Source organism: Lepidochelys olivacea (genome assembly GCF_965140295.1).
Source record: "Lepidochelys olivacea isolate rLepOli2 genome assembly, chromosome: 9".
NCBI classification, from domain to species: Eukaryota; Metazoa; Chordata; order Testudines; family Cheloniidae; genus Lepidochelys; species Lepidochelys olivacea.
Genome location: NC_140419.1, coordinates 11,418,675 through 11,440,805, shown reverse-complemented (window position 1 = coordinate 11,440,805; position 22,131 = coordinate 11,418,675). Strand labels below are relative to the sequence as shown.

The 22,131-nt window shown below is 42.1% G+C and overlaps 1 protein-coding gene across 1 annotated transcript in view; it reads right to left on the bottom strand.

Annotated features, from left to right (window-relative positions):
- Positions 1-22,131, bottom strand: part of PEX5L (peroxisomal biogenesis factor 5 like) — a 174,452-nt gene that overhangs the window by 3,492 nt on the left and 148,829 nt on the right. The window contains exons 8-13 of the mRNA XM_084638682.1: positions 9,780-9,896; positions 7,621-7,764; positions 5,033-5,103; positions 3,552-3,749; positions 1,876-2,041; positions 1,344-1,501 (exon numbers count right to left, since the gene is read on the bottom strand). Coding sequence (XP_084494808.1) covers positions 1,344-1,501; positions 1,876-2,041; positions 3,552-3,749; positions 5,033-5,103; positions 7,621-7,764; positions 9,780-9,896 — 854 coding nt within the window. The remainder of the gene's footprint in view (positions 1-1,343; positions 1,502-1,875; positions 2,042-3,551; positions 3,750-5,032; positions 5,104-7,620; positions 7,765-9,779; positions 9,897-22,131) is intronic.

Sequence of the window (22,131 nt, the reverse complement as noted above, 5' to 3'; positions counted from 1 at the left end):
TTCATTTTTGTTGAAATTATTCATGGGGAACTTTTTCCCGCAATCAGCTCTGAAACCAAGGTCTCCTGACTCCCAGCCCAGTGCTCTGTCTTTGTTGCCTTATAACATTTGTTCTGACAAATTGAGATATTTGGATCGTAAGCCCTGATTCAGCAAAGCACTTAAGCACATGCCTAACTTTAAGCACATGATTAGTCCCATTGAGTCTTCTTTAGCAAAGCTTTTGACACGGTCTCCCACAGTATTCTTGCCAGCAAGTTAAAGAAGTATGGGCTGGATGAATGGACTATAAGGTGGATAGAAAGTTGGCCAGATTGTCGGGCTCAACGGGTAGTGATCAATGGCTCCATGTCTAGTTGGCAGCCGGTATCAAGTGGAGTACCCCAAGGGTCGGTCCTCGGGCCGATTTTGTTCAATATCTTCATAAATGATCTGGAGGATGGTATGGATTGCACCCTCAGGAAGTTTGCAGATGACACTAAACTGGGAGGAGAGGTAGGGACGTTCCCCTCTATTCAACATTGGTGAGGCCTCATCTGGAGTACTGTGTCCAGTTTTGGGCCCCACACTACAAGAAGGATGTGGAAAAATTGGAAAGAGTCCAGCGGAGGGCAACAAAAATTATTAGGGGACTGGAACACATGACTTATGAGGAGAGGCTGAGGGAACTGGGATTGTTTAGTCTGTGGAAGAGAAGAATGAGGGGGGATTTGACAGCTGCTTTCAACTATCTGAAAGGGGGTTCCAAAGAGGATTGATCTAGACTGTTCTCAGTGGTAGCTGATGACAGAACAAGGAGTAATGGTCTCAAGTTGCAGTGGGGGAAGTTAGGTTGGATATTAGGAATAACTTTTTCACTAGGAGGGTGGTGAAACACTAGAATGCGTTACCTAGGGAGGTGGTGGAATCTCCTTCCTTAGATATTTTTAAGGTCAGGCTTGACAAAGCCCTGGCTGGGATGATTTAGTTGGGTATTGGTCCTGCTTTGAGCAGGGGGTTGGACTAGATGACCTCCTGAGGTCCCTTCCAACCCTGATATTCTATGATTCTATGTGCTTAAGTACCTTGCTGAACTGGGGCCTTAACTTTTTATAACATACTCTTCAATTGTTTTATTATATTGTACTGTCAATTGGCAGAAATGGTGGCTCATTAAGATATATTCATATATATTATCCCATCTTCCAAAATGCTTTACATTCATCCAAACATTATAACAATATCTTAAATTAAACAAAGATCAGAATACATGTTATAGACTTTTAACTCAAAAATAATTTTTCAGTTTTTAGAAGCCCACCTTACTTTTGGCTTTAAATGTTGATATTCTTTTCATAACTCACCTGTAGGCTCCTAGGTTGATGCAGCTTATTCCCAAATTGTATCTGGACCTAATGAAGCCTGGCTGAATTTCTAATGCTCTAGTATAAGCCTCCACAGCTTCCTCACTTCGATCCCCATTTGCCAAGGTTGCTCCAAGGCGGTTCCATAATGAATAGTCCTGATAACAAAATGAGAGTTTTCTACTATTGGTTTAAGACAGAAGGATATGAGACCTTCCCCGGCCCTCGAAAGTAATGAACAGTCCAGAAAATACTTGTACCCGCTGTTAATTGGTGTGGAATGTGAGGATCTGACTCATGATTCTAGACAACTTCATAAAATTACTCCAATGAATCCGTGTGCAGCCAAAAATTGGACATGCATAAATCTGTTTCTCATTAGGGCTCTCTTGCAATTAACATTTCTATTTCAGGTATTAAAATTTTAATGGCTGAAGAGACATCTCATTAATACTGGTCAGCTTCAAGTTGGAAAGGAAGAGAGTGGCTTGTAAAATGATACTTTTTTTTAATGCAAAATCGTAATAGGTACCTCTGGCCGAACAGTTAAGGCAGCATTAAATGCGTCTATTGCTCTGTTAAATTCTCTGTTCAGATGGAAGAGCACTCCAAGTCCTGTTTGCAAGTCTGGGTCTATCATCTCACCATTCTGGTGAGCTGCCTCCAGGTACAATTCCTTTACTTCTTCAAGTAATGAACTAGAAAAGGGTGAAAAATAACACCACGCTGCATCTTACAGTTCTTTGTAAATGCTGCACCATCTACTGCACAGCCAGCAATTCAAGTCTTTATACTCCTCTAAAACATGTGCAAATAGACATCTTCAGTGCAATTGTTGTAATGACTTATTCCAACTCTGGTTGAGAACTGGCCATTAGAGTTCAAAGGTTTACTGTCACTAAGCCAAAGAGCTGCTGAAAACTCAAGCATATCTAAAATATGGGCTATAAGAGCTGTTGAAGCTGTATCAATTCTCTCTGGCACCCTAAAAAATGGATTAGGGGCTTCTCTCAAGGTTAAAGCAAGGAAACCAGGTTGGCAAAAATGGTGGTCAATCCTCAAGAGTCTTAGATAAAGATTTTGAAATCTACAGCCAAGATTTCAAAGACAGATGCCAAAATTTAGATTCCTAAATTCACAGACTTTGGATTAAGCCCAATATAACACACTTCATCATTCAACAGAAGTTCCCTATTATATTGTTGCTCAGTCAAAATGATCTTGCTAGCACAAGGCTTGTTGATAATAATAAACATAACGCCCCATTTCAAAATGGCATTAAATGGAATCTTCCCAGCATTTTGGGTCTATGAAGCAGTTGCTGAAGGTATTTAAAAAGTTCAGAAATAGATACGTCTCACCACCAATGTAAGTGGAAATCTAATGTTTAGATCGACTACCAAAATAACAATAGGAACTGGTGGTAAAGGGAAAGTTTACCTTCTACTGCCGCACAACTTCTAAATGTTCTGAATGGACTATGTGCTTGTGTGTGTTCGCACGGATACTATACCATATTTAAAAAAGATTTTCCTGATCCAATGATTTAATCACTTTAACTGCAATTGTTTTTCTTACTCTTTCTGGACAGTAATGTGGAGAATATCATACTATCTATAAATCAGTGATACAGCCTCACCTGGAATACTGTGTGCGGTACTGGTCACCCCATCTCAAAAAAAGATATTGCAAGATTAGAGGGGTTCAAAGAAGGGCTCTGATCAAGGGTCTGGAAAAACTCTCTGATGAAGAGAGATTTAAAAGATTGGGATTGTTTAGGAAGACACTGGGGAGTCACTGTGGCCATGAATTTAGCAAGATTCCCCAAGAGGGATTGGACATTTATGTGGATATCAAGAACACCCAGCATTATAATTTAATGATAAATTTTGTTGAAGGGATAGTAAATCTCATGCTTCAGGGCTTAAACTAATCTCCAACTATTAGAGACCAGAATGAGACCCAATAAGGGGAAGACTATCCCACGATGCTTACTGGAGGACTCTTACACTTTCCTCTGAAGCAACTGGTACTGGCCACTGTCAGAGACAGGATAATGGACTAGATGGACCTTGGGTCTTATGTTCCTATCTAACTTAAAAATATCTGAGCAGTGCACTGTACATTTGAGAAACTTCATTGAAATCAATGGAAGTTAGAAGCCGAGAATCTGGGCCTAACTTCTTCAGGATGCTAATCCAGGTTTACCTTTCTTTTGATGGCTCAGACATTCTCCTGGTAAGTGCTGGAGACCCTCTTTTGCTCTTCATTATATACTTGTATTTTGGGTTTTGCTTTATCCAGTTTCTTAACGCTTCACAGGCTTCCTGTTGATGGCCAGTATTAGTGTAGCTCACAGCCAAGGCCATCAGAGCTTTTAAGTTGTTTGGCTGCAGCTGCAAGCACCTAAACAGAGAAGAAAAATATCTTACTTTCATTTAGCAAAATGCAGTGCATCAATTCTTCCAACTCAGGGCCTGATCCTGCAACCCTTACTCATAAAAGTAGTGCTAGTGGCTTCCTTGGGACTGCTTGTGTGCGTAAAGAACCACTCACATTAGTAAGGACAGCAGGATCTTGGAGCAGGGACCTTGCCTTGTTTGTGTGTGTTATGTGCCATCTGTGCCTATGGTGTTATATAAATAAAAAGCTAATACTCCCCACACTTTCTGTTATCAGCAGGGCATAGCAAATGTGGGAGGAAGCCTTTTTTTAATAGCACCTGCCTAATAAACAAATAGAAGATTTTTGAGTACTCTAGAAGTGGGCAGTTGTAGAAAGCATTTGGCTATGTAAAAAGATATTTTGAAGATTGAAACCAAAGCCCATCCTTTTCAATAGAACTGCTGGGCCAGATTCTGCCTTCCGCTACACCTTTGTAAAGCCAGAGTCAGCCCATGAACTTCCATAGGCTTTCTCCAGCTTTACACCACCATAATGCACAGGAGAATCTGGTCCACTGTATCTGTGAGTAGCATTGTTGTACGTTTCAACCTATCAGGGACAAACTTTTTCAGGGAATCCTTTGGATTTCTGTGCAGGTAAGGAAAAGATTACATTACATATAAATGAGTTACAATAATTGAAGTATCCTTAGGTAAATTGGCTTGAATGTTAACATAGCTAATGCAATTAAGTTTGGAGTGTATACTCGGCTACGAGTGGAAACGGAATATAGTGCAGCAACACTCACTACAGATAAAGGCAGAATAATAACACTGATATTTAGGAATAGGCATTTACTTAACAGGTGTAGCATGCTCATTAAATTCCCATCAACCTAGCAATGTTCTCCATCAATTAGTATTCAGTGGTTGAGAGGAGCCTCATCCAATTAAGGAAACATTTTCATTAAGACAGAAACCCTTTAGAAAATATATCAAGTGTCTAGAATATTGAAAAGACATTTTATTTGCATTGTGCCTAATTCAGGTTTGTTGTGACACATAGGTTTTCTTTTGTGTTTCCATTTAGTTAATTAAATATAATATTTAATATTGCCATTAACTCCATAGGAATGCAAAATCATGCTATGGACACTAGAGGTAGCACATCTCTTCTGTATGCCACTCATTCCCGCCCCCCAATTAAATATAAAAGGTCAGAACACAAGTGTGAGATGACATACGCACAGGCATCCATTAACTAATATTGATGGGATTCATTATTTTTCAAATATCTTCATCTACCTTTGGAGGGCGACAATAGCTCCCTGCTCATTTTCATTCTCTGCCTGTGTTATACCAAGAAACTGCCAGGCCTGCAAAATAATAATTGTTGTTTTATGATATGTCCCCAAGTGCAATTGGAATCACAGAGCAATCTCCCTATGGCTTGCTTAAATAAATGGACACATATAGACAGCAGCATGTATCCAACACTGGCCTAACTACAGTACTTCTATTGCCAATACACCAACAGTACAAACCAAAGTGATTCTGGATATCTTTAGGCCACGTTTATCCATGTGAAGTTCCCATTGAAGTCAATGGTGATTCTACACTGTCAGATCCCATACTGTTTTCTCACAGCTGAGTTATTGCACATTCTAAATGGCTTTTATCTGAAAATGCGGAAGAAAATAGTTTCACCCCTACAATGTGAGGGAGATTCGACACCATCATTTTGTTGCATCAGGCACATACAGCAGTAGACACAGCGGGACTCAGACGCACATACACAACCACTCCTGTTGATTTTAGGTGCAGTGGCCTGTGCATATCTGAAGACAGACTTTACAGTATTATGTTGAATCCCACTCTTTCTTTTCCACTGGTTTCAGTGAAGCTATAGCATGTTATGCCAGCTGAGGATCTGGTCCTCTAATATTTTGCCCCATAAACCCTGGCACAATGAAAGGAATGCCCTTCTCCCCAAAAAGTCATAGCTTTTAAGTACTGTGATGTGGTGTACTCTCCATGCCAGCCCTGGAAGAGCTGAATTAAGAGGGGTGGTCCCAATTAGCCAATTAAGCTGCAAATGCATAAGATTTAGGCTGTGGGGAGGGAGCTAATTACAAGGAAGCTCATTTCTGAAGGAACAGGTGGGACTTCTATAAAGCCAGGAGGCTGGAAGCAACATGGGAGAGTGCAGGGAGGAAGTCTGCAATCTCTCCCCCTGAGGTAAGGGAGAAGGATGGGGCATAGGAACCCAGGAAGAACCTTAGTAGGCCTGAGAGAGGGGAGTCTAACTAGGAAGGCTGAAGAATGAAAAGCTTGGAGAAGCACAGTAGAAATAGTCCATGGGTGAGAGCAGTAAGGTTAGTGTAGCTGCAGACCTTAACTGCTTGCTATAGGGCCCTGGACTGGAACCCACTGCAGAGGACGGGTCTGGGTTCCCCTATCATCCCCTGCAGAATGGGATTGCTAGTGGCAGTGAATGGGAAGACTGCCCGAGTCACTGTGGGAGTGATGTAGTCAGTGCAGTGGGTGAGGATGCCAGTGGAGAAGGACTCTGAAAAAACTTGCCCGAAAGGGGAAAACAGAGAGTGACTTGGCCGGAGGGCTGAGTCACGAGGTGGCCATATTGTGAGAAGAAAGGGGGCACTGAATTGGGCGAAGCTAATCGCCAGAAGGATGCGCCACACAGCAATGAGTAGACCACCTTGTGACAGATATACAGGCTGAAATTGTGCTTGTAACACAGCCTTTAATGCAAATAATAAACGTTCAGTGGACCTATTAAATTCTTGACATTCCATTATCTTTATGATTTCTACGTATGACATACCACAAATACTGCAGTACAGTAAACATCAGTATTTTCACGGCACCCGTGGTAAGTGGCTTATTTCTGCTTCATGTTGCTCCTCAGACAGTTTCATGTAAATTGCATCATGTCAGTCAGGTAATTGTGAAATCCTTTCTCTTGCTGGCCTATAGGACTCGGTCTTTGGCTCCTCCTTTCTTCACACCTGATTTCTAGGCTATTTTTTGTTGCTTCCACATCCCACACATCAATTTCAGCTCTAACATTCAAATAATTCACACTGCCTTTTAACATTAGATACCCGAAACACACAGCAGATGGAGCACATGCAGCCTTACAAATATATTACAGTCCTAGCTTTTGCTGTATGCTAGTATCAACTACAATTAACTTTCTCTGCCATATCTCAGAACCTTCCATTTCCTTACCTATTAGCCAGTATTCCTATGTGTTTCTGAGATTATTGTTTACAAATAAAAATGCTGTAATGTTTGCTAGGAACCTGCAATACAGATTTGAAGAATATCTTAATTCTAGAGCGGGGTGGAAATTTTTTTACATTGAAAAATGGTCTTTTTCTACAATGGAATTTTTTTGTGAAAAACTGTTGAAATGTTCCCTCCCCCCCAAAATACAAACAAAACAAAAGAAATACTTTAAAAATATATCTTGATTGAATATATATATATATATATATATATATATATATATATATATGTATTTGATTGAAAATGGTTATAAACATTTTTCATTTGCCAGAATTTTTGGTAACTGAAACATTTTGATGGTCATGTCAAATAATTTTTAAAAAAACTGATTAACATATTCAAATAAAAGCTTGGAAATTTTGAAACTGAAAAATAAGTAAGTTTTCATTGTTTGATCAGCTCTGCTTAATTCATTTCAAAGTATGTGATACTCCATACACATTGTTACCTTCCACTTTGTTTCACGTAATCACCACTGCCAAAGGTTTTGACCTTGAATCCTCCCCATCCTTGCTACGCTAGGTGAAGTGAGACACTTGTAGCTACTTCCCCTCCTTAGATAAAGGCAGGGGAGTGAATACCTCTGCATCACTGGGGTCTTGTAGAATGGCAGCCTCCATGTATAAGATAGTGAGGGGCAGGTCTCCTTCTTTCAGTTTTTTCAATCCTTCCTCAAAAGCACCAGGCCAGTCTCTGAAAGGGTTTTCGGTATGAAAATAATAGCCCTGGAGCAGACAGTTAATGGTTCAGTGATGAAACACAGTAGCAAGGAACATTAAGTACATACAGTTAAATAGCTCATCATTTCCCAGCTAGGTGTAAAACTTCTTTGCTGCATGAAAATGGTATGAGTTCCCTTGCAAAGTTTCAATAAAAAAAATGTAAAACTGTGTGGTTCAGATCCAACAGACTGGGGCACTTGTTACTGGCCCTTTATATTTACCCTAGTTTCCAAGAAAGTTGTGACACCCTGGCACCCCGTTATTCACCACTGTCATATAATTAGGATATGTTTTGCACAAAATATGCCTTTTAAGGTATCATTCTAAAAGTCTTGATCTGCTAGACATTAATATTTTGTTGGATTGTATGTGCTATCGTATGTGAAGTTATGCAGTTTGGCTAGGTATATGTTATTGAAACATGTTGTGAGATTGAAAACACCCACAAGCAGTCTTTCGGGTACAAAAGTAAAACGTCCAAACAATGTTAATGGCTTATTGAGGAAATGCACACAAGCACAAAGACTTCCCTAGGAACTGTATACAATAGAAACCTCTCAGAGATAGCACTACCCAATGGGAACTGTTTGACTCAGGTCACAGCAAAAGAGCTTTCCAGGAAGTGGGAAGAAGATATAAAAGGGGGAAATGACATCCTGATGGTACCTCACTCTCCCTACAACAACACACCTGGAAACACCTGAGGAACAAAGACTGAACTGGGGGAAGTGATAGTCCCAGGCTAAAGGGGTTTCTAGCCTGTGTATGAAAACCTGGGAAACCCAAGCTGCAAAGGAAAGACAGCTTGCGCCTTAAGAATCTGCCAGCCTGTTTATCACTCAGGGTGAGAATTCGCTAGTTCATATCTTATCATTCTAGTATCTTAGGCTTAGTTTGCGTTTTATTTATTTACGAGGTAATCTGCTTTGATCTGTTTGCTATCACTTAAAATCTATCTTTTGTAGTTAATAAATTAATTTTATGTTTTAATCCAAACCAGTGAGCTTTGACTGGAGTGCTTGGGGGAAAATCTTGGCTTATCACAAGTGTGCATTGTTCTCTTCACATTGAGGAAGAGGCTCCCAGGGGGAACCCCTCACAAAAGTATTATACTTTAGGAGATAATTACTTCCTACACAGTAGACCCCATCCATTTCAATGGGAGCAGGATTGGTCCCAGTGTGCACCAAATACATCAAACTTTGGCAAAAAAAAGCATGTCTTGCATGGACTAGCCTCCCCCAGTGCTTTCAACTCCATGTCGGTTCAGTGCTTGCACTTATGACATAGCCTGAAACCTTCAATGAATACCTAAGGTGCAGCTCAGTATTGCAAGCACTTGAGCTTGTTTTAGGTTTGAAACAGGGTTTGCCTTACTCTGTGACTGCAACCCAGTTTGTGTCAGCCAATGAAGCCTGGTCATCTCTGCCTGGAGTGGATGTGCTCTCAGGCAATGTGCTTTGAGGGAGAGAAATGAATGCCTGAATAAGGACTATAGAAACTGGGTCATAAATCCTAGGGATCAGAATTTTAGGGTTGTCCAATCCACCTTCCTGCCAATGCAAGGTAAAGAGTGTTTTAATATGTGTAGCAAATGAGAATATAAATCAAAGAAAAATACATAAAGGAGATGGGGAGTCGGGAGAGAGAAATTCATTCCTAGGATGGGAAGTTTTTGAACACATAGGGCCAGATTTTCAAATGCCCAACACACTTGATTTAGGGCCTGATTTCAAAAGTGCTCAGCACCTCACAGCTCCTATTGTGACACGTATAGCCAGATTTTCCAAAGAGTTCAGATCCCAACATGCTCTCAAAGTGCTGAGCTCTTGTGAAAATGTGACCCTTACTCAGGTACTTACATGGGAGCTGAGCTCTTGAGAAATTCTCACCTTAGTGGCAGGTAGCGTGTAGTTGTGGGGAGGCATTTCCTTGTTTTCCCCTTATAGACACTGAGGAGAGTGACTCTAAAACCTGTACAGAAAGGATGTGCTGTGTTAATAGGTTACTGAGGTTACCTTCTCACTGGTCGAGACAGTTACTTGGCCACGTGCTTCCTGGTTCTCTGAAATCCAGCTTCTCTGAGCCATTTCTTCCCATTCAGCTTGCATCTTATCCCAAAACTCTGTGTCTGACTAGGAAAAAAAGAAAAGGGGCAAGGGGAAGAGAGAGAAATTAAAGAAACTTTCTAAGAAAATGCCACCTGCTTTTGATCCTCCAAAAATGCAAATGTGTATACAGGATCATCTTCAAATGACTTCAGCTGGTGTTAAATTTTCAAGGTTGTAAGTTTAAGTGACAAAAGGTGAAAGGCAACAATGACAGACATGAGGAGTAACTCATGTTTTCGGAACATCTTGAGGCCCGTTTGGTGTAAAAACCCTGTTTGGATTAGGCAAGACTCCTTCGTTTCAAGTTTCAGTGACATTTTAGAAGTATGATCTAGCTGTTAGCACCCAGGACTAGGAGCTCTTCCCCTAATTTACTGTGTGATTTTAGGTAAATCACAGATTTTCATCTCTAAAGAAGAAGAGTTCGGTGGAGCTGGAAAGCTTGTCTCTTTCACCAACAGATGCTGGTCCAATAAAAGTTACTATCTCCCCCTTGTCTGTCTAGTCTAAATCCTGATATTCTGAGCTTTTTAATCCTTGCCTACCTCAGAGCAGGGTTGTGAATCTTAATGTTTGTCTAAATGCAGTGAGGTTATCAACTGAAAGAATTAAAATGTTGTTAAGAAAATCCTTCAGTTAAGGTTCTTATCTGAGATTGATTTCCATGCATCTAGTGTTACAAACTAGCTCACAGTATCTAAAGGACACTGCTAAATCAGTGTCCAGTGTAAAACCAAACCAGAGATTACCAGCAGATAAGAATTTTAAGGGAGGTCATATTTTTGACTATGAACTACTTGACATTATCCCTTTAAATCTAAAGTCACAATAGTGTGTATGATAGACTGGTGAATTATGCCATGTTTCTGTAGGGAAAAAAATCAGGGTCTTATCACTTCATCCCTAAGAAAGCCCATACAATCAAGCTCAGTGCAGTGGCAGTGGTGGGAGCTTTGGAGAGATGATATCAGATGCTACATAAACTCAAAACTATTATATTCAGGACATGTTTCTTGTCTGTCGCTCTGCTTGCCATATTGCTTCTTGATTAAAATAAAAATAGTTGAGTCATAAACAGGTGTTTATAGCACTAACTCATCAATTGCAGCTCTGGTGATAATCCATCAGCACTTAGAATGCTTAAAATTCTTAGCTACTTACTAATTTAAATTTGGAAATTACCTTCACCATCAGCCCTTACAATTTTTTAAGGCATAAACACTTCCTCGGCGTGGCTAAGACCCAGAGTTTCAGGATACCCCCCCAAAACTTTAAGGAGCTGTATAGTCATTGCCTGCCTCTTCACTCCCACTACCCTGGAGAACTTAGGTACTAGGAGCTCAGTGGAGGCAATGAGCAGGTTTAGCTCCAAAGTTCTGGCAAGTTACCAGGCTCTATAGTTGATAGGTGAGCTACTCAAGCGCTCGTGTGTTTATAAATGTTAATTTATTCATTTAAATTTGTAGTGGCTTAGCCATACATGGGTTTCCTTTCACTCCACCACATATCAAGCAGATGAATACGGTCCATGCCTGACCCTAGCTCCCGCTGCCATGGGGAGCTTGGGAGTTAACGTTGAGTGGGCAGTGCAAGCCAGTTGGGGTGATTACGCATGATCAGTGATTATATGGCTGTGAGGAAGTGGCTGGATGTGTCAGCTGTTCATTTGCAGACCTTCTGACATATAGGCCCAGCTCCATGGGAGCGAGGCAGAGGTTTTGTACCATATTTCCAGCAGAATTTGGACATGGAGACATCATACCTCATCATGGGAGAATCATGGTGTAGAGCCAGCATTGGAGCTCCTCTGCAGCCCATCCTCCCTGAGGAGGCATGTCTGGGAATAGGAGGCATGGACTGGATGGTGCTATGCCCCACTCATCTCTGGTTGTAGTACTGGCCTCTTGTGGTCATTGGCAGTGGCTGTAATTTGCAGCAGCCCTCAGCCTGCTCTAAATTATGCCAGGGGATCATCTTGTTTTGCAGTAGGGCCAGGATTGGGAAAACACAAAAGCTACGTTTGCAGCTCCCATCCTGAGCTATGGAGTGCACTTTATGGTTGTAGCCGAGGATCTGAACCATTGCTTTGTTCTTTGTAAAGAGATGAAATCTGGCGAGAAGGCATAATATATTTTTCCTTGTGGTAGCTGGATTCTATTCAGACACAATTTTGACCTTAACTCTTGGGATAAGGAGATATATTTTATTTAATTTAGATTTATAAAATTCCCACATCACCCGCCCCAATCTCTGTGGCCATTGATGTAATTTCAAATACATAATAAACATTCAGTTCCTTTCCGTCGCAGATCTGATTCTGCCACTCTCTCACACTGAGCAGTACTTCTCTCCATGAATAATCCCACTAGTTGGAGTGAATGAGGATGGCAGGTTTGGACCCTTATGTAACTAAATTTCATCTCTCATAGGTGTGTTCTTCTAACATGAAACCCTTATCTCATAGGTAGCATATGTTCTCGGTGATGCAGGACTTGCTGTAGCTTAGGCTGCATCTTGTTGGCAACAGAAGCAAATTGTTACATAAAATGAATGCAGTAAAGTTTGTCCTGTCCAAAAAACCAGCTGAGCACATAGGATGCTAAAGAATGCAGACAAAACTGCTCAGAGGTAAGTATCGCATGACTTTTGGTGTATTGAGCATCAATTCTCAAATTCATAGAGGAGGAGGTAGAAAGCTTAGATACATCCGCACTGCAAATAAAAACCTGTGGCAGCGAGTCTCAGAGTCTGGGTCAACTGACTCAAACTTGCTGTACGGGGCTAAAAATAGTGTAGATGTTCCCATTTGAGCTGGAGCCCAGGCTCTGAAACCCAGCAAGGGGGAGAAATGGGGTGTCTCAGCCCAGGCTCCAGCCTGAGCAGAAATGTCTACACAGCTATTTTTAGCCCGGTAGTGAGAGCCCCGCAAGCAGACGTGAAAGTAAGCCGGTCCGGTACGGCGTACCAGCTGCCGTACCGGACCGCTTCCCCGGCAGTAATTTAAAGGGCCGGGGCTCCAGCTGCTGTGGGGAGCCCCAGCCCTTTAAATCACCGCCAGAGCTCCGACAGTGGGGCTCGAGTGGCTCTTTAAATCACCGCAGGGCTCTGGCAGCTGGGCTCGGGCAGGGATTTAAAGGGCCTGGTGCAACTTCCACTGTGGGGAGCCCCGGGCCCTTTAAATCACCACCGGAGCCCTGCCGCTGCTACCCCGGGCAGCGGCAGTGCTCCGGCGGTGATTAAAAGGGCCCAGGTCTCTGGCCGCTGCAGGAAGCCCCAGGCCCTTTAAAATGCTGCTGGAGCTCCCAGCTGCCTCTGCAGCTGGTAGCTCCGGGGTGAGCTGGGGCCTTTAAATCTTGATTTAAAGGCCCCACCTCTTTCGGTTGAGGCCACGCCTCTTCCAGTTGAGCCCCCGCCCCCGCTCAGGACTCTGGCGTACCGGTAAGTCCTTTAAGTTACTTTCACCCCTGCCCACAAGCCTAAGTCAGTTGATGCAGGCTCTGACATATGCGGCTGTGGGGTTGTTTTGGGGGGGCGTGGTGTTTTGTTTTGCATTGTAGACATACCCTTAGAGACAGGATGTTTACTCAGGTGGAATAATGTAAAAGAGGCTGTGTGATACAGGCTGTCATAAATATAAAGGGAAGGCTAACCACCTTTAAATCCCTCCTGGCCAGAGGAAAAACCCTTTTACCTATAAAGGGTTAAGAAGCTAAGATATCCTCGCTGGCACCTGACCAAAATGACCAATGAGGAGACAAGATACTTTCAAAGCTGGAGGGGGGGAAACAAAGGGTTCTGTTGGTCTGTGTGTTGCTTTTGCCGGGACCAGAGCAGGAATGCAGGTCAGAACTCCTGTAAAGGGCTAATAAGCAATCTAGTTAGATACACGTTAGATTCTGTTTTGTTTAAATGGCTGATAAAATAAGTTGTGCTGAATGGAATGTATATTCCTGTTTTTGTGTCTTTTTGTAACTTAAGGTTTTGCCTAGAGGGATTCTCTATGTTTTGAATATGATTATCCTGTAAGATATTTACCATCCTGATTTTACGGAGGTGATTCTTTTACTTTTTCTTCAATTAAAATTCTTCTTTTAAGAACTTGATTGCTTTTTCATTGTTCTTAAGATCCAAGGGTTTGGGTCTGTGTTCACCTATGCAAATTGGTGAGGATTTTTATCAAGCCTTCCCCAGTAAAGGGGGTGTAGGGTTTGGGAGGATTTTTTGGGGAGGAAAGACGTTTCCAAGCGGGCTCTTTCCCTGTTATATATTTGTTAGACGCTTGGTGGTGGCAGCAATAAAGTCCAGGGGCAAAAGGTAAAATAGTTTGTACCTTGGGTAAGTTTTAACCTAAGCTGGTAAAAATAAGCTTAGGGGTTTTTTCATGCAGGTCCCCACATCTGTACCCTAGAGTGGGGAAGGAACCTTGACACAGGCAGAGAAATCATAACATTGCATCACATGCTGCATCAGAGAAAGACCTGTAGTAGCTGGTTAAATATTATAGCAATGAGAACAGTGAGAAGTTCAAAGGAAAGGAAAAGAGGCAACTACAGAACAAGCACAATAAGAGCCTGAAATGAGACTGAGATTTAGTGGATGTAATAAACAGAGTGAAGCAATGACTGTGGTTGCCACAAATCATGCTGAGAAATGCAAGCACCTCAGCAGAAAAAAAGAGACTCCAAGTTAAGGTGCCACATTCTCACTATCCATGTGCTATGGGGAAATGGGGACAAGTAATCCCAAAAAAGAGTGCATCTCTAAGCCTTTGGAGATATGCTCCAGTTCCTTTTGCTGGAAAAATTCACTGGATGGCCAAATCTTCATTGCACTGAAATTACTAAGTGCTCAGTACCTGAGTTTGCTTTGGCAGTAAGGTGTTAGTGTGAATAATCTCAATGAGTTTGATAGGAGTATTTGAGGAGAGAGGTACTGATGGTCTTGAAAGGACTGCAAGGCTCATCCCTACATGCGTTCCTGATATGCACAGAGGTATTGTGAGCAAAGTGCTGAGTCTGGCCAAAGCTCATCTGTACTAATGTGACTTGCAACAACACTTCCTCTCAAAGGAGTTTAGTTACAGAGGAAAGTGCAGACTAAATCCAGGTTGAGTCAGCAGTGCAAGTATTTGACACTAGATATAAAGGGATAGGAAGGCTTGTGCTCATAGACAAGTGATTGTTACAAGTTACAGGACTGTTTATATAGCCTATAATTACATGCACTATCTAGAGGGCTAACAAGGCATTTCTCATGGGCCCGTCACTGCAGTATCAGGATGCCAATATCTGGTATTTTTCTCTATAATTGTAAGCAACAGCTTCAGACCTGTCTGAACTGTGCAATTACTGGTCATTGATGGTACATGCCATATTTCCTTGTGAATCAGGATACCCATGTGTTTCATCCACTCTAGGAGCTGGTAAGAATTCTGAGTTTAGTTCAGGGGTTGTGTAAATATTTCCTTTATATAGGTAAATTTTAATATAGCCATTATACAAGATGTCATTTGAACAACACGTAATTTAGGGTACCAGTGACAAATGTTGATCTTCAGTATTTATAGCTCTGAATTTCTGCTTTTAGTATTATTTCTTGCAAAGTCATTCATATGACCCAATGATTGGGGGAAAAAACATATTAAAAATCCACTTGTCTTTCTTCTCTGCATATAATTAGCAAAGATACTGTATTTTTAAAATCTAAGTCAATGGGCCAAATTCTGCTCTCTTTACATGTTTGTAACTCCCTATGAAGTTCACATATTGACATGAAAAATGGCATAATTTATTTATCCTTCGTAGTATTGCTATGGGATATTAATGCTCCACTCCAGAGCTAGCTGCAATTTAGAGGTAGGTAAAGTGATCCCTATGTATCCCTGCTTTACCTCCCAAGAGTTTTGATAATTAATTGTTTTTTGTAATGTATTTTGAAATCCTTGGATGAATAGAAAGTGTAGAATATTTTTAAAGATTACATAGATTCATAGATATTTAGGTCAAAAGGGACCATTATGATCATCTAGTCTGACCTCCTGCACAACGCAGGCCACAGAATTTCACCCACCACTCCTGCAAAAAACCTCACACCTATATCTGTGCTATTGAAGTCCTCAAATCGTAGTTTAAAGACTTCAAGGAGCAGAGAATACTCCAGCAAGTGACCCGTGCCCCATGCTACAGAGGAAGGCGAAAAACCTCCAGGGCCTCTTCCAATCTGCCCTGGAGGAAAATTCCTTCCCGACCCCAAATATGGCGATCAGCTAAACCCTGAGCATATGGGCAAGATTCATCAACCAGATACTACAGAAAATTCTTTCCTGGGTAATTCAGATCCCACCCCATCTAATATCCCATCACAGGCCATTGGGCCTATTTACCATGAATATTTAATTACCAAAACCATATTATCCCATCATACCATCTCCTTCATAAACTTATCGAGTTTAATCTTAAAGCCAGATAGATCTTTTGCCCCCACTGCTTCCCTTGGAAGGCTATTCCAAAACTTCACTCCTCTGATGGTTAGAAACCTTCGTCTAATTTCTAGTCTAAATTTCCTAGTGGCCAGTTTATATCCATTGTTCTTGTGTCCACATTGGTACTGAGCTTAAATAATTCCTCTCCGTCTCTGGTATTTATCCCTCTGATATATTTATAGAGAGCAATCATATCTCCCCTCAACCTTCTTTTAGTTAGGCTAAACAAGCCAAGCTCCTTGAGTCTCCTTTCATAAGACAAGTTTTCCATTCCTCGGATCATCCTAGTAGCCCTTCTCTGTACCTGTTCCAGTTTGAATTCATCCTTCTTAAACATGGGAGACCAGAACTGCACACAGTATTCCAGGTGAGGTCTCACCAGTGCCTTGTATAACGGTACTAAAACCTCCTTATCCCTACTGGAAATACCTCTCCTGATGCATCCCAAGACCGCATTAGCTATTTTCACGGCCACATCACATTGGTGGCTCATAGTCATCTTATGATCAACCAATACCCCAAGGTCCTTTTCCTCCTCCGTTACTTCTAATTGATGCGTCCCTAGCTTATAACTAAAATTCTTGTTATTAATCCCTAAATGCATGACCTTACACTTCTCACTATTAAATTTCATCCTATTACTATTACTCCAGTTTACAAGGTCATCCAGATCCTCCTGTAGGATATCCCTGTCCTTCTCTAAATTGGCAATACCTCCCAGCTTTGTATCATCCGCAAACTTTATTAGCACACTCCCACTTTTTGTGCTGAGGTCAGTAATAAAAAGATTAAATAAGATTGGTCCCAAAACCGATCCTTGAGGAACTCCACTGGTAACCTCCCTCCAGCCTGACAGTTCACCTTTCAGTAGGACCCGTTGTAGTCTCCCCTTTAACCAGTTCCTTATTCACCTTTCAATTTTCCTATTGATCCCCATCTTATCCAATTTAACTAATAATTCCCCATGTGGCACGGTATCAAATGCCTTACTGAAATCTAGGTAAATTAGATCCACTGCGTTTCCTTTGTCTAAAAAATCTGTTACTTTCTCAAAGAAGGAGATCAGGTTGGTTTGGCACGATCTACCTTTTGTAAAACCATGTTGTATTTTGTCCCATTTACCATTGACTTCAATGTCCTTAATTACCTTCTCCTTCAAATTTTTTTCCAAGACCTTGCATACTACAGATGTCAAACTAACAGATCACTTTTTTTCCCTTTCTTAAAAATAGGAACTATGTTAGCAATTCTCCAATCATACGGTACAACCCCTGAGTTTGCAGATTCGTTAAAAATTTTTGCTAATGGGCTTGCAATTTCATGTGCCAATTTCTTTAATATTCTTGGATGAAGATTATCTGGGCCACCCGATTTAGTCCCATTAAGCTGTTTGAGTTTCGCTTCTACCTCAAATATGGTAATATCTACCTCCATATCCTCATTCCCATTTGTCATGCTACCATTATCCCTAAGATCCTCTTTAGTCTTATTAAAGACTGAGGCAAAGTATTTGTTTAGATATTGGGCCATGCCTAGATTATCCTTGACCTCCACTCCATCCTCAGTGTTTAGCGGTCCCACTTCTTCTTTCTTTATTTTCTTCTTATTTATATGGCTTTAGAACCTTTTACTATTGGTTTTAATTCCCTTTGCAAGGTCCAACTCTACTTGACTTTTAGCCTGTCTCACTTTATCCCTACATGTTCTGACCTCAATAAGGTAGCTTTCATTGCTGATCCCTCCCTTCTTCCACTCCCTGTATGCTTTCTGCTTTTTCTTAATCACCTCTCTGAGATGCTTGCTCATCTAGCTTGGTCTACAACTCCTGCCTATGAATTTTTTCCCCTTTCTTGGGATGCAGGCTTCCGATAGCTTCTGCAGCTTTGATTTAAAATAATCCCAGGCCTCCTCTACCTTTAGATCCATAAATTCTTCAGTCCAATCCACTTCCCTAACTAATTTCCTTAATTTTTGAAAGTCAGCCCTTTTGAAATCAAAAACCCTAGTTGCAGATTTATTTTTGTTAATCCTTCCGTTCAGTTTGAACTGAATTAGCTCATGATCACTTGAGCCAAGATTATCCCCTACAACCATTTCTTCTATGAAGTCCTCACTACTCACCAAAACCAAATCTAAAATGGCATCCCCTCTAGTCGGTTCAGCAACTACTTGATGAAGGAATCCATCAGCTATCGCATCTAGGAAAATCTGAGCCCTATTATTATTATTAACACTCATCTTCCAGTCTATATCTGGGAAGTTAAAGTCTCCCATGATCACACAGTTTCCATTAGTATTTACTTTATTAAAACATTAAAAAGGGCTCTATTCATATCCAAATTAGATCCCGGTGGTCTATAGCACACCCCAAGCACTATCCCAGGGGAGACTCTAATAGTTTTCTTCCCCAATGTGATTTTTGCCCAGACGGACTCAGTCTTATCCATTTCATCGCTTCTTATTTCTTTACATTCTACCTCATCATTGATATACAGTGCTACTCCACCACCTTTACCTTTATTTCTGTCTTTCCTAAACAGCACATACCCTTCAATACCCGTAGTCCAGTCATGACTAACATTCCACCATGTTTCTGTTATCCCTATATCATCTGGTTTCACTTCCTGCACCAGTAGCTCTAGTTCCTCCATTTTGTTACCTAGGCTCCTCGCATGGGTGTACAAACATCTTAATTTTTGCTGTTTGGCCTCACTCACATTCTGTACCCTATTAGGCATGGTCATTCTACAGCCAGTATAACCTATTAGACTGGTATCTACACTGCCCTTCCTCCTACCCACGGCTGTATCCTCTCTTACTTCGTTTTCTTTCCTCTCAATGCTAAAATCCGGCGTGGAGATTACCTGGACATCTCCCAACCATCTCCCCCAAATTCCTAGTTTAAAGCTCTCTTAATCAGTTGTGCCAGCCTCCATCCTAGAAGTCTATTTCCTTCCCTACTCAGATGAAGTCCATCCCAAGAGAACTGTCCTCTGTCCATGAATGCCTCCCAGTGGCCATACATCCCAAAGCCCTCCTTATAGCACCACTGCCTAAGCCATCTGTTGATAGTCATAATCTTGTCACACCTTTGTTGCCCTTCTCCAGGAACAGGCAGAATCCCTCTAAAGATAACCTGAGCCTCGATTTCCTTAAGCGTCTTCCCCAGCCTAGCATAGTCTCCCTTAATACTTTTCAGCGAGAATCTAGCCATATCATTTGTTCCCACATGAAGGATAATTAGGGGATTCTTTCCTGCTCCCTTTAGAATCCTTTTCAACCTCAGGTCTGCATCCCGTATCTTAGCACCTGGAAGACAGCACACCCTCCTATTCTCTGGATCAGCTCTGGTTACAGGCCTATCTATTCTTCTCAGTAAAGAGTCCCCAATCACATGGACCTGCCTTTTCCTGGTGACAGTGCTATTCTCCAGTCTATCCCCTGTGCCTTCTGGCTGCAAGTTCTTTCCATTCCTATTCTCCCTTGTAATCCTCTTTAACCCATCCTGTATCCTCCTGGGGCTCATATTTGGTGTAGTCTCCATTAACTCTTCCCCTTTTCCTACAGGACTAACTGCTCTTCTCTTCTTCCTTGCCCTTCCACCTTCAGTGACTACCTGCTGAGCCCCTTCTTCATTTTCCAACTCTGCACACCTATTCTTGAGCTCTATTTCTCCTTCACTAGCCCGTCGTTTCCTCTGCCTGGTTCTTTTAGTCACATGCTTCCACTGACCACTTTCCTCACCCAGTCTCCCCTCAGAATTCCCCAGTCCTGCTTCCATCTGCAAGTCTGAGCTTTTCCCTTCAAATACCTCATGTCTTTGCTCCATAATCTGCTCAAACCCCTTCCTAAACTCAACCAGACTTTCCACCTGCATCTCCAAACCTCGGATCTTTTCCTCCATCAGCTCTATCAGACGGCATTTCATACAGACAATACTCTTACCAGGTGCCGCCTCCAGGATCATGTATATACCACAGCTTCCACATCCAGTCATCCTCATTGTGTCTTCCACTACATGGGTCACTCCCACTGCTGCCTCTGTATCTGTCATAGCCTTCCCACCTAAACCCTGTTAATCTGGGAAACACAAACCACACCCAAAACACCACCACCCACAGAGAAAAAAAAAACAAAACAAAAAAACCCCTGAACAAGCACCACAAGACAAACTCCCACTCAAACTCCCCTGTTTACAGCTCTGTTTGCTAGCTCCTGTGCCATACATAACACCAGCTAATGTATTTCAGATATGAACAGATTCTGTATGATACATATGGTACTGACATTAACCCTGTTAGTTTCATAGATTTTAATGGGCCATCATGATGATCTAGCCTGACCTGTACATCACAAGCCTTAGAACTCACTGACCCACTTCTGTAATAGGTCCCTAACCTCTGGCTAAATTACTGAAGATCTCAAACCTTGATTTAAAGACGTCAAGTTACAAAGAACCCACCACTTAATCTAGTTCAAACCGGCAAGTGACCCGTGCCCCATGCTGCAGAGGAAGGTAAAAAATGCCCATGCTCTCTGTCAGTCTGACCTGGGAGAAAATTCCTTCCCAACCCCAAATATGGCAATTGATGACCATGTTGGCAAGACCCACCAGCCAGACCCCGGGAAAGAATTCTGTGTAATAAATCCTTCCCATCTAGTGTCCCATCTCTGGCCACTGCAGATATTTGCTAATATTTCTCCCTTTCTTTTTCTTGCTGCTTCTGTGTTTCTAGGGAAACTGAAAAATAATGGAGCTTTTGGGATTCTTATGGATCTCCTCAGCTGCTGCTCACAGAGGGAAGTCAGCTTGGGGGTATCTAGGACGACGGGGTGCAGAAGTGCACCACGCTACCCACTTTGCCCTGAAAATCTCCATGGATACCCCACGAGTTTCACAGGGAGCCAGGCTGGAGTACTGGGGGAATAGGCATGTTATATGGTGTTGGCAATATCAGCATTGTGACACACACAGAATCCACTCTTGCCTGTGAGAGAACTTTGGGATCTCTGCTGATGTTAAGGGGAATGGGTGTCCCAGTGTATGGAGGGCTCTGTGGGGAAAATTATCAGACAAACAGATTAAGTCCCCAGGCCTGCTATGGTGCCAGTAAATGGGTGCATGAGAAGAAGTGTGAGGCAGGGTACACTACCTCTTGAAGGAGCAGTCTACTGCTGGCAGCTGAAGTAAGCTCCTGTGTACTCAAGGATCCCCCAGCCTGCCCCGGGGCGGGGCTGTTTCAACAGGAAGAGGAGCTGAACAGGAATGAGGGCCCTAGAAGCCAGGCAAACTGCGGTCTCTCTCAGGCTCCAGGGGACTAGCCTGACTGGGTCCAGAGGCTTTATTTGCTGACCCTAAATTTTGGGAGCTCTGAACTGGGGCCCTGAGGTAAGGCCCTTAGGAAGTTGAAGACTGCTCCTTTCCAGAGACCTTCTTAAAGGAGACATATTTATTTTGTTGTGAGTTCCCCTTGCTCGATCCTTTACAAAGAAACAATGTTTCAGGGCAAGTGGGGCATGGCAATACCAAATATATGGCCCAGGCTCATTTCATCAGTACTGCCTGTCTGGGAAGCTGGCCATGACACTGCAATAGATCTGACTGTTGTTGATATCAATGGCAGACTCCTATTACTGAGGGTGAAGAAATGTACCAAGCACTTTTTCATCTGAATGACAATGACATCACAGGTGCTTGCCTGAAGTCATTAAAATGCCAAGGGGATTATATAAGGATGCTTGCACTCCTTTGGATATCTACAGCAGTGGCTCTCAACC